This window comes from Astatotilapia calliptera, chromosome 1, assembly GCF_964374335.1.
Source record: "Astatotilapia calliptera chromosome 1, fAstCal68.1, whole genome shotgun sequence".
NCBI classification, from domain to species: Eukaryota; Metazoa; Chordata; class Actinopteri; order Cichliformes; family Cichlidae; genus Astatotilapia; species Astatotilapia calliptera.
Window position 1 is genome coordinate 10,752,637 of NC_137422.1, and position 13,355 is coordinate 10,765,991.

General features: G+C 42.7%; 1 protein-coding gene across 1 annotated transcript in view; it reads left to right on the plus strand.

The window, feature by feature from the left end:
- Positions 1–18: 18 nt before the first annotated feature.
- The window catches only part of kcna4 (potassium voltage-gated channel, shaker-related subfamily, member 4), a 53,994-nt gene continuing 40,657 nt past the window's right edge, over positions 19–13,355 (plus strand). Inside the window, exon 1 of the mRNA XM_080305813.1 lies at positions 19–4,248. Coding sequence (XP_080161939.1) covers positions 910–3,003 — 2,094 coding nt within the window. The 5' untranslated portion in view covers positions 19–909 and the 3' untranslated portion in view covers positions 3,004–4,248. The remainder of the gene's footprint in view (positions 4,249–13,355) is intronic.

Here is a 13,355-nt window from a genome sequence, read left to right on the forward strand (position 1 = left end):
GGCCCCCTTTCAGATGTAAGTATGGATGTTAGAATAAAGGGAGGATACTTTAATGCGTAAATTGTATTGTAACCATAAATGTCTTCCATATTCCTTTGTGTTCACTCCATAGTAATAATGATGGTGATGATAATAACAATGATGTATTTTGATTGTGTATTCGATAAAACAACACACATCGATATGAAGGTTTTGGTTTTATTTGCCTAAACCAACTGCTGTTTCCTCCTCTCTTCTTGTTCTCGCAGCTCCTGAGAGCGTCAGATGAATAAAGTCATTCAAATTCACCGGAGCTGTATAAAATAACGGAGATCTCTCTTCCTCTCTCTCTCTTTTTTAAACTCGTCCTAAAATGGCAACCATGAGTGACCAGGGAGGATCAAAAGACGCATTCGGGCGCAAGCCCGCCTCGCGGAGAAATTAACCACCTGATGGGCACCGGAGGAACCGAGGAGAGACTGTTTAGGTGTCGCTTGTTGACTTGGTGATTTACAATGCTGAGCAAATAAGGGGCGCTGCAAGTTTGACCGAGCGTCTGCGTAACAGGCTATGCCACCGGCCTTTACATCTGATCTTTTTCCTTCTTTCTTCTTCTTCTTCTTTTTTTTTGGATATGGTAATGATGTCATGAAATACCGGAGGAGGGGGGGCTGTACCTAAACTGGAAGAGATGGCAATCAGTATCATGTAAGTAGGATACATGGGATTCGCTCAGCATGGACCCATCTGAGGTGTGTTTGCTATTCTGACTTTCTCGCATTCACGACTGATTGGTCGAGAGGCTTCATGCCTCATTTTGTCTCCCTGCGCGCGCTGAGCTGCAACTTTTGTCCTCTGGTCTGCGTCCACATCACAGCGCGCGAGCGCTTACTGTAAGCGTCCGCGGACCGAAGCGCTCACTGACTTAAAATGGAGTTTGCCATGGTGGGCGCGGACGGTGGGTGCAACAGCCACCTGCCTTACGGATATGCCCAGGCTCGCGCGCGGGAGAGGGAGCGCGAGAGGGAGCGCCAGGCTGCCCACACCAGAGCGGCGGCCGCAGCGGCTGCTGCCGAAGGTGGAACGTGCACGGAGGGAGGTGGAGGAGGAGGTAGCTGCGGTGGCGTCGGAGGGTCCACCTCCAACACCTCCTCGAGCGCTCATCTCCTTAACAACCGCCAGCATCAGTCTCGCGCCGCCTCCTCCGCGAACGCCAACATCAGCAGCGGCGGTACCGCCTCGCGCCCCTCCCCCTCCTCCTTCACCTCCACCACCACCACCTCCACCTCCTCCTCGCAGCAGAACCAGCAGGAGCCCGAGCAGCAGCAGAGATTTGTCCGAGAGCGGAAAAAGCAGCGCGGCGTCGGACGCTGGAGACGGAACCGGGGCACTCTCGGTGGGGACCTGCGCCACTCCGAGCTGGCTCTGCTCGGATCCGAGGAGGACATCATGATAGAGGAGGAAGAGGCCGAAGGAGCCGAGGAAGAGGAGGAGGAGGGGGAGGGGGGCGGGGGCGACCGGGGGAGCAAAAGGTCGAGTTTTTTGTGCAACATGGATGATGAGGAGGAGACCGTGTCGATCACCGACAGGCGGCCCCAGTCCGGATACGAAAACGTTTACAGCGAGTGCGGCTGCTGCGAGAGAGTTGTCATCAACGTGTCGGGTCTGAAGTTTGAAACTCAGCTCAAGACGCTCACTCAGTTCCCGGACACGCTCCTGGGAGATCCGGACAAGAGGATCAGGTACTTCGACCCGCTGAGGAACGAATACTTCTTCGACCGGAACCGACCGAGTTTTGACGCCATTCTTTACTACTACCAGTCAGGCGGGCGCTTAAAAAGACCAGTCAACGTCCCATTTGACATATTTTCCGAGGAGGTCAAGTTTTATGAACTCGGGGAGGAGGCGATACTAAAGTTTCGGGAGGATGAGGGCTTCGTCAAAGAGGAGGAGAAACCTCTGCCGGAGGATGAGTTCAAGCGCCAGATTTGGCTGCTCTTTGAGTATCCGGAGAGCTCGAGCCCTGCCAGGGGGATCGCGGTCGTGTCCGTCCTTGTTATTGTCATTTCTATTGTGATTTTCTGCCTGGAGACGCTGCCGGAGTTCAGGGATGACAAAGAGTATCTACAGCCACGAAACAACTCCTCTCAAGCCGATCACGGATTTACTCCTTTTAACGACCCTTTTTTCGTCGTGGAAACGGTCTGCATCATCTGGTTCTCGTTTGAGATTATAGTTCGCTTCTTTGCCAGTCCGAGCAAAACTCTCTTCTTTAAAAACATTATGAACTCCATAGACATTGTTTCCATTTTGCCTTATTTCATTACTCTCGGCACGGACCTGGCGCAGCATCAGGGCAACGGACAGCACGCGATGAGTTTCGCCATCCTGAGAATAATCCGCCTTGTCAGGGTGTTTCGCATCTTCAAGCTGTCCAGGCACTCTAAGGGGCTGCAGATCCTGGGTCACACCCTGCGTGCCAGCATGAGGGAGCTGGCCCTCCTCATTTTCTTCCTGGTCATAGGTGTCATCCTGTTCTCCAGCGCGGTGTACTTCGCTGAGGCGGACGAACCCACCTCGCAGTTTACGAGCATCCCGGACGCGTTTTGGTGGGCTGTAGTGACCATGACCACAGTGGGTTACGGAGACATGAAGCCCATCACTGTGGGTGGGAAGATAGTGGGCTCCCTCTGCGCGATCGCGGGCGTGTTAACCATTGCGCTCCCGGTCCCGGTCATAGTGTCCAACTTCAACTACTTTTATCACAGGGAGACCGATAACGAGGACCAGTCGCCGGTGGTGGAGAGCATGCCCCCGGGCTGCCCGTACTTCCCTGACTTTCTAAGAAAATTCAAAGGCTCGCCCTCTGGCTCCTCGCTCGGTGACAAAGCGGAGTATATGGAAATGGAGGAGGGGGTGACGGAGTCGCTTTGCGGGCTGGACAAGAGCCCCAGTAAAGGAAACGGCACAGACATAAGCAGAAAAAACAGTACTAACTCAAAATCCATTCAGACTGACGTGTGATTACAATTAGAGTTTATTATTATTAATTATTTTTCCTGAAGAAGAAGAACACGCCCTATAAAGATAATTTTGAGCATCATTTCTGCCCAACAGCAGGTGACCCCCTCCCGCCCTCACATCCCCAACACAAGTTTGAAACACGCCTCAGACACACACACACACACACACACACACACACACACACACACACACACACACACACACACACACACACACACGCACATTCATGCCACTGATTGGCAGGTTGTGATGCTTCTCTCTCTTTCTCCTGTTTTTAACCATCGCGCACTTCTCTAACAGCAGCCTTTCCCCCAAACCATCTTCACCACACACCAGTCTATTTGTTCATCTAAGCTGTGCGGGCTTCCAAATCTGACATCAAATTGAAATTCTAGTAAAGACAGGCTATGCATTCGCACTTTATGAGTTTCATCTGTCAATAACAGATATAGGGATGATCGTTTTTGCTGTTATGCAATAAAGTTCAAAATCTGTTTGCACTAATGTAGATTTTTTTTTTTTTTGCGCTGGGTTTTGACAGATTTGTATTCAGAGACAGAAGCTGTAGGCCATGAAAGTGGCGCGTATTTAGTAATCCTCTGACCACTTCGCTAAAGAATGTTTGAACAACTTCCTCACAGAGAGCAGACTAAGGATATTAATAATCCCCTTTATATGCTGCCAGTAAAACTAAAGAAAAAAGAAAAAATTGGAAACGAAAATACGGATAAGTCTTTTGTAACTGTTCCAGTATTTAACATTAAAGAAAAGCTAACTGATAAGACAGCATTTAGTAAACCAGGGCTACAGTTATTTCTATGACACCTACACAACTATGTTTTTCCACAACAGGCCAAAAGAAAAAAAAAAGCCTTCTATTGCTGACCCACTGCGAGAGCTAAGCACAGGAATCACCAGTTTATAAAATGGCTGGAGAAATGACTCGCCCCAGGTTTTGTATGGACATGCTTGTTGGAAACTCGGCGACAGCAGTTTTCCCCAGTTTCATTTAAACCACCTCAAAATGACAATATCCCTTTACAAGGAGGCAGATGGAAAGTTAAAGCAAAAATGACTCATCGTGGAAACTCATTGGAAGGGAGCTTGCGAGCAATTTTCTCTCCTGTCTGCTGGACTTCGTGCACAATTCCTTCCCCCCCCCCCCCCCCACCCCGCCTCACCCCCCAAGAGGACTGCGATTATCTGCGAGCTCGGAGGATCGTCATGATGTGGATGTCTTCCAAGGTATGTGGCCCACAGCTTGTGTGTGAAAATTATTATTTGTTTTAAAAAAAACAACCTTGTAATGATCAAAACAGCGCCAGTCACATGTTTTTAATGGAAAATATATGCCACTAAACAAGGTCCCATCTCGAGAAAAACACTTTCATTCCGAGCACGACACCCTCACTTTTATTTTCAAACACTCCCGTGTTACTTTGACAACAGAACCACGCGTGAATGCGCGTGCGTAAAGCCCTGTAGACGCTGGAGGAATGTGGCGCACATTTTTCCAGTCTTCATGTGGCCAGTTGATGTTTCTGCTGTACAACATTTAAGCTGTGTTCAAGTGTCATATGCAAAACCAATAACTGCAAAACTAATAAGGTGACATAAGTCAGATTGCTGTGATTTTGTGCCAAATATTTGGAAAGATCTAACACCAGGAATTGTGTTTCTGCAAAACTAAATTCTAAGTATGATGGCAAAGTGCTGCAGAATTTACTCCCTGCTTTGCTGCACATCAAAAGATCATTTTACTTGTTTACTTGTTCTGTTTTGTTATATACTGAACTGCTGCTTTTATAATTCCAAATGCTTTAGTTAAAGATTTTTAAATCGCAGTTTTTGCTTTTCAGATGAGGAAAAAAACAAGAAACAAGTTCCTCACTTGAATGTGCGGGTGCTTGTGTGTGTGCGTGCTTGTGTGTGTGTGTCTGGCACTAGACGGATGTTTTTACAACCATCTGCTGAAGGAGGAAAGTTTCTCTGAGTGCTTACACTAAATCTTAGTTTAGGACATGGATGCACAAGCAGGACTGTGTGACATCAAATAGTCTGAGAGCCAGTCAAAGTTAAATATGCCATTTACACAAGTGGGATGTGGAAACTAAAAGCTTCCAATGCACAAGAAATAAGTCAAACTTAGAGAAGTAAGAGGCATCCTGTGCCAAGCAGTTGAACTTTTCAAATAAGCAATCAAAGCAGAGTACTACAAGTTTTAAAGCACATCTTTGTGTTTAAAATTTGAAGTGATTTAACGCATATTTATACATTAGGCACATTAGGCCTTTATTTCCAATAGAGAAGTAGTGCAGTAAGAACAACAAACAAAAAAACTGTTTAAACTCTAAAAACTGTGTTGCATGCTGGGAAAAGTCAAGAAAACAAAAGTTGATTGTCTCAAGACTTTTCAGTCTTCTGAATACTTACAGAATGCATCAAAAGGTGCTATGACATCAACGCTCAGTTCCCATCTTAAGTCAAATCTAAATGCGTCTGTATTCATAAAATCGAACCAGACACCTCGCCACTCACTGTCATTGCTTCTCAGCGTTTCTCTGCACGCTAACACTGCATCAGCATGTGATAATTTATCTCACGGAGCGCTTTCTATCCTCAGAGGAACTCTTCACGCGAGATATTCTCAACACCTGCACCCACAGCATCACAGCACACTCTTGGCACAGGGCCATCGCCTCTTGATACCTCACACTTTGCACTTACATAATGTGGCTTATGGCAAGAGGCAAAATCCAAAACATTTTTTATGCAAATTGTGTGGGTCAGGCATATTTTAAGGCTTGTAGCTGCTGAGTTGACTGCAACAGCGTGTGTCATCCTGAGCCATGGAAGCTCAGCGACTCGTACTGTTCATAGAGTGCTTTTGCCACGTACTGGGGGAGTCTTTGTAGTGCAGATTTAAACCATATGGCTGGGCCATGTGACCAAGTGAGAGTTATTTATGGTTGTTTTTCAAAAGGTATTGCTTTATTTACCACTTTTTATTGTACCAAAGAACATAAAAGGGAGGAGCACATAATGTCAGATTTGGTTATGTAAGAACAGGAAGTACAGATGAGGTGAGGTTATCAACTCAAAGTTTTCCATTTTTGGCAATCAGAGACTAGTTTGAGTAATCTCATCTGCATCAGATTTTTCCAGTGTCAAGATTTTGTTATTGCTTCTGTTATACAGGGGTGAGTTTTGCTTTTCTTATCCATTATATGAATAGATGGATTTTAAAGTAAATTATTTGACTGAATCCAACAGCTTTACTGATGATAGAACTAATAATAGCCCAACACGTGTAAGAGGTGCTAATACAGCCATACTACTATACCACTGCCTTTTGCTTGTTGATAAATGTTGTCTACATTGCTCCTGTGTACTACACTGTACAAACAACAGTGAACCGCAGCGTTTCAGTCTAGTGGTCACATTTTTGCTATACAGAGCCAAAGCCGGGCAAACGCACATGGCTGCCAAGTAGGATCTCTGAATCTTGCTCACTTTTTGAAGTTCATTACAAATGTGCTTGTTGATGTGCAGCTCTAAAACACAAAGGATGAGGTGGTTTATGCAACCTTAATGTTGCATAACCTAATGTAATAGTTTGGACTCAAACGATTACTTTATTGGAGATTATGTATCTGAATTTCAGGAGCAGGACCACGCCTCCAATCACGCTCCTTCCGCCTGCCATCTATATGGGCTCCCCTAGTTCTGCAATCTGTTCATTCTCGTGTAGGTGCCCCACCCTCCCTCCCTCCTTCTTCTCCATTCTTCAACTTCTTCACTCCTATTTAGTACATGAGGATCTGCCAGGCTGCCAAACCGCAGCTCAATTCATGTCAAAGTTCTGTCTATGGCTTTCACGGTCATTACGCCATCTCGTGAGCATTAGTGGTTGTCTGTCTCTCTGTGATAGTATGGTGACCTGTCCAGTGTGCTTCTTAAACCTTTCTGCTCACACATACAGGAGAACTGAGCGAGGGCTATGTTCCTATTTAGAAATAGTCTGGTTTTTAAGATGGAATTCTCTTATATGTTTTATGCGTTAGAAAATTATTGTTTTTTTGGTGCTGCTAGAGCTGACGTGGTTAAGCTAGCAACCCACGTACCAAATGAGCTGCAGGGGCCGGGGTTCGAGTCTTCTCCGATCGTTTCCTGCGTGTCATTGCCCCTGCTTTCTCCGCTCTTCCTTGTCTACTGCCCCTCCTCTCCATCCACAAATGTTTGCACCCAATAGTTTTCAGAAACAATGAAAACATTGCAAATGCATTTAGGTATGGTGTGTGGCCTTTCTTCTGTGGGAAATCTAACCCAGTGGTTAGCTCGTCCATGAGGTCTGTGTAGGTTTTCAGTCATCCAGCCCATGGTTAAGAATAATCGATTGGTACTCAGTCTTTTGTTTTTTTTTTGGAATAGCTGTCACACGGGTTTCTGTTTTAAATGATCTGTTGATTTTAGCTCCTCACACCTTTGAGTCCATTGTCTACATTTTATGTGAGAGTTGACTCCTCTGTGCTGAAACAACCTGCTCTGCATAACAGAAGCCAAATTGTGCTGACAACCATAGGTCAAAGTCACGGCTGACCCCTGTGACAAATGGCTCATTTAGCTGTTTGGAAAATGACTTCTACCTGCAGCCAAGACATCCATCCATCTTCTACATCAGCTTATACCCACTCAGGGTCACAGAGGGCTGGAGTCTATCCCAGAATACACTGGGCAAGAGGCAGGGAACATATCAAAGATAGTCAATGACAGACCGATAAAACATATTCAGACTGAGCGCTTGACAGTCTACTTACAATGAAGACCAAACTATGTTCAGTGACAAAGCAAATATTACATATATTTATATTTAAATTATGTTTATTTATTTAAATATATTTAATTGTTCCTCTTTTAATCGTATAATAAATAGGCATAAACGTTCAAAAAATATTTACTGACCATAAATGTGATTTATCTTTTCCATCTCCATTTTCTATTCTTGGACTCTACTAGAGAAGTTTGAATTTCAGGATGTTAAGTTTCAGGACCTAATCTGCAGTGACTCAGTCTTTTACTTTGAAAACTTATCAGATACTCTATATTAGCAGTAAAGCATGTCAAGTGGAATAAAAACCATTGAGTAGTGGGTAGTATCAAGCCCTTCAGATCACCTGCGTATGAAACAAAATATTTTAGTGTGAATAGCAGGTGGGCGGGGTATCTTTCTGTGACATCACGAAGTTCTAGGAGTAGAAAAAAAACAGTGTTTAGAGCAGCCTGAAACCTGAGCTTTCAGCTTATATGATGCTATTTTAATACCTTAACGACCTTATAACACCTAATATGTTACTAAGCAATGATGTTATTATGACTTATAATTGGCATATAACCTACAAACTAATGTTTATTCTGGGAACAGTAGCTTGATTACACGGCCATTCAAACTACGTGTCCTGAATTTATGTAATGCCTTTGGCACAGAAGAAGACCGTGAAACAGATGCAGCCAAGTTTCTCTGATTGTGAGTATGACATCAGAAATTATGGAAATGAATAAAGTAGGAACTGATGGTGAAATTTAATATCTGCTTAATATTTGGTTGTACTGTAATAGCTCAGTACAGAGGCTTTTGTTTTTGCATTTATAAAAGAAAGTTTGTTTTTAGTAGTTGATTCGACCTCGGCTTAGCCTGAAGGTGGGTGGAACTATGCTGGGGGCTACATGAAACTGCAATACTTAGCGTGGCATGCAATGATTTTACTAGTCGGCACTAGTCTCAGACCTCATTTCACTTCAGTTTTATATTTGTGCATTGCTGGCATCCAAGCTTTAATTTGTCTTCATTCGTTTCCCCTTGTTGCCAGTGCAAAGCTGCCTTTTCTCACCAGTTCACTCCACTTGCCGATCAAGGGAATGGACCTGCCATGATTTTGTTATGTGTCGCTAACACGTTTGAGTGCTCGTATTTTCATGCTTCGTGGCCACAGTGGTCAAAAAGTCATCTTTTCCTGTAATGTGATTACCAACAAGCGACCTAAACAAGTCCTTTTTATGTTTTCTATTTGCCACTTATGTGAGAATGGTGACTTCTGTGTGAAGAAGTGCATTCCCTTAGCATCACCGTGTAAAGTGGGATGCCCTGGTAGAGATGGGAAGCTGTCAAAAAAATAATATCTACTTGCCCACACAATCACTTGAGGACATGTCTTATCAGCCAAAATAAGTGAAACAAACCGTGATGTGTACAATTTTCAGTGTATGTCATTTCCTTTAAAAAAGGTAACCAAATATTTGGAATTTGAAGAGTAAAAGCTCTTATTCTTCTCACAGTTTCCACATTATCCACATGCACATTTCTTTTTTAAAATAAATGCAATGACTTTGTGAAAAAAAATCATTAATGTGTCAAAATATCGTAGACCGGAACAACACAATAGTGACCTCTTGTTTGAGAAAGGAATCCTTAATTTGCTGTTTTAAGTAATTATGGGAAATAATCTTCTCATAGACCAGCCATCATGCCTCAATGATAAAATCTTTTCCGTTGAAGTATCCAGAGCAACAAGAAGAGAAAACAAGCAAACAACAGAGTGGAATTTCATGAGGCTGGAATGCTTCTCCATTCATCTGTCTTGCCAATACATTAATCAGGCCTGATAAAACTCTGTCAGCCGGCTGTGTTGCCAACGTGCACAATAGACGATCCCAGCTGTTGTCACTGTGCGAGTATTTGTGATAATTGTTGTTCTGTTGTTGAAAAAAGAATTCAATCTATGTTCCTGTAAAATCATTAGTAAATAGTTCAAAAAATGCAGGAGTGATTAATCACTTTAAACTCAGGAAGGCTGTTAACAAGGTATTGCTGAGCTGCCGTCCAAATCAATTGGTCAGAGAAAATTGAGAGACAGACAGCTGACAGAGAAAGGATTAGAAAAGAAGTGCTCTGTTAATCAAGCAAAGAAGCCTGATTAGCATTTCTGGGTTAGTTTACCTGCTGTTAAGAACACCTCCCCCAAACAAACCTTATCCAGTCATAGCCTAACAACCAGGGATGACAGTAATGCGCTACTGTAATCTGATTACTTTTTTCAAGTAACGAGTAAAGTAAGGGATTACTATTGCAAAAAAGTAATTAGATTACTGTTACTTTCTGGTAAGCATGCTGCGTAACTGCGTTACTAAACCGCGATTTTGTTTGTGATAGTGTCTCGTGACAATGAAGTACGAGCGTGCGACGCCTGTGGCAGCAGACGTGTGCAGATCAACAATGGATAATATGGAGTGCGGGAGAGAGTACGACCATGCAGCGTTTAAAGGATGAACGTACTTAATTACTTTAAGTTTGATTCCGTAAAAAGTGACAAAAACATTAGCGTCTGCTGTACACTCTGCGTGGGAGGAAAACTTCTTTCTACATTGAAAAATGAAACTTCAACTTTGAGCAAGCACCTAGCAAGCCGCCACGGGAATGTAAAATTCACAGAGAAAACCCCGGATCCCCCCATTGACATGATCACTGTGGCATCGGCCCACCACTCCTGCTAAACATGTGAAAATAGATTTAAGAGTGACAGGACTCAGTGCAGCTGAGTCTTTGATTTTATTTATTTTTTGCTGTGTTTTACTTGCATCTATTTGAAAGTGAATGTAAACACAAAAATATTTTATTTTATATGCTGGAGTATACAGAAAATAGGTTTAAATGTTAAACAAATTTCTTCAAGTCAAAGACCGTTATATATAATTTAATTTTTGCTTGATGCAATGTGCATAAAATTAAAACATTAAAACTAATAAAACAAGTTTTAAAAACAGACCTTTTCATTTGATTCAATTTTATATGATGGATTATGCAGAAAAAGTAGAATAGGGCTGAAAGGTCTATTGCTTTATTATATTTTCAGAGTGATGATGTCTATGGTGATGGTATCCCAGAGAGTAAAAACAAAACAAAACAAATCTTAATTATTGAAACAGTTTTTATATGAATAACAAGTTAGTTTGCCCAACTAACTTTAACCCAGTGGTGTCAACCATACATCACATGATCTGGCAAACGGTCAAATTGAGCCCAGTGGACAGCTTTACAAATGGTGGGTATGTTCTGGCATGATTTCTGAATGATCCTTACAGGTTCGTGTTGAGTCATTATGAATGGATCAAAATTATACCCTTCTTAGTGAAAAAGATTACATGCGGTGTTCCGTATCACACCAAGGCCGGAGTCACGGTAGGTGGAAAACGGTGTTGGGAGACCAGGATAAAGTTACTGTGCATATGTGCAATAATAATAAGCACTCACAGTTATTTTCTGGCTTCAAAGTGACTTTGGTGTATCAACATGGTGATAAAATGCCAATAACACGAAATCAGTCTGCTATCAGTTTTTGATTTAATGGGGTCAAGTTGGCAATTCCATGCAGTCTGTTTGTGATACTGTGGCTATGAACTGGGATAAATTGCTGAAAAGCACAAACCTGCTGCTGTTTGTTGTTAATCTGCTGCAGTCTATATAAAGAGTAATTCAAATAAATTACTTACATTCATAGTGTAGCCAGAACCTCATAGATTTAATAAAGAAATTCATAGTATAGTGATGCAGTCGCTGCAGGTTGGGGTTTTTACTGAAAATGACACAGGCACCCAGAAACTCTGCTTTTATATATAGGAATATAACCAGAATACAACCAGGCTGAGTCACAGTAGTGGTTGCACAGGGGTTGAGGTTGTTGTGCTCTCAACCTCTGGGAAACCAGATGGTTGCTGCAACTCCTTGCACTCTGCCTCCAACTGGAGGGAGGTTGCTGTATATTTTTATTGTACTGTGTGTACTTGTGAGCTATTCAGCATCATTTGTAATCAAAGTACAGTTTTGGATAACATCTCCGATTATTCATTATCTTTTATTGCAAATGGACGGTTCAATAAAGAATGCACTTGATTTTAATTGTTAGACCGACTTGAGATGAAGCTTATGAAATACTTTTACAGCCCAGCAAGCTGTAAAAGCAACTTTTGCAATAACAACAGTATTTGTGCTGCGGTTTTGCTTTTAGTCAGAAAAATCCAGAGTATTGCTAATCTTTACTTATCAGAGCATATTGTTTAAAAGATTAAACAATTAATGGTTAATATGGCATCGCTATCACTGTAAACTACCTTTATTTTTATTTAACGTGATAAACAACCATTTGAACAGGTTTGACTCGCTAATTGATCCATGTCAACATCCTAATTGCTCCAGCCCATCATGCATTTGACAAAGACAGTTGGGTTCCTCCAGTTTTCCATGTATCCGCTGTATTCACAGCCCCATTGGACAGGAGCAGTTAATAAAACACACCTGGGATTACATCTCTATTGTAAGTTTAAACCAGCTTGTGGTTTCCGTGTAGCAGTTACATAATGTCCTTCTATTGAAGAATAGCAACCTGATTCTCTGCACCCTCCACTGTATACCCTCTTTCCAACTGGCTGCATTAATCTGACAGCATCTCTGGCTTTATTGTGTTACTTCACTCTAGACGTGAAGATTGTATTGCTAATTACTCATATGCTTCCGTATTGGATTTCGCCGCCCACAGTTTATGTTATTGCCTTACAGTTATTAAAAATGGTGCTTGTTGCATGTTCAGCATTTAAAAGAAAAAAAAAAGCTGGTTTGTTTTTATTTTTGCTTTTGTTTTGTCCTATGAAGAGGACATTCAGTCCTCTTCATAGTACCTTATTATCCTAACAGAGCACTTTGTGCTCAGACTACAGGCTTACTTTTGATTCCAGTTTTCAGTAGTTTTCAGTCCCCTCTGTTATGGAACCAGCTAACAGTTTTGATTCAGGTGGCAGATATTAAGTGCCGATATTGATTTTTGATTAAGCTTATATTTAGAGCTGGACCAGATGACCCCGAAACCTCCGTTAGTTATGGTATAATACAACCTTTTTTGCACCACGGACTGCTTTAATGTCAGACAATATTTTCACTGACCGACCTTTAAGGTGTTGCGGATAAATACAACCTCCTGGAGGACACGGCGGGTCTGGGCCCGCACTGGGCAGGATGGCTGCTGTGTTTGCTTCGGATTACTTCTCACCCCCCACCCAACCCTGTGCCTTGTCACGTGCTCCATAATGTTGTGCTGTGGACATTTATGTGTTTTTTGTGCAGAGGAGTTTTTTTGTTTCCTGTTCTCATGCTGTCCTCCCAGCAGCCCAGCATGAGTAGAGGTCTCTTTTTATCCTCTTGTACTTTCCCATTGTAGTGTATATTTCAGTGTTTTTCTGTAACGCTACCGATCTCCGACCTGTATCCCCATGTGATGTCTGTGTTGTGTGTGCAAGGTCGGGGGGGG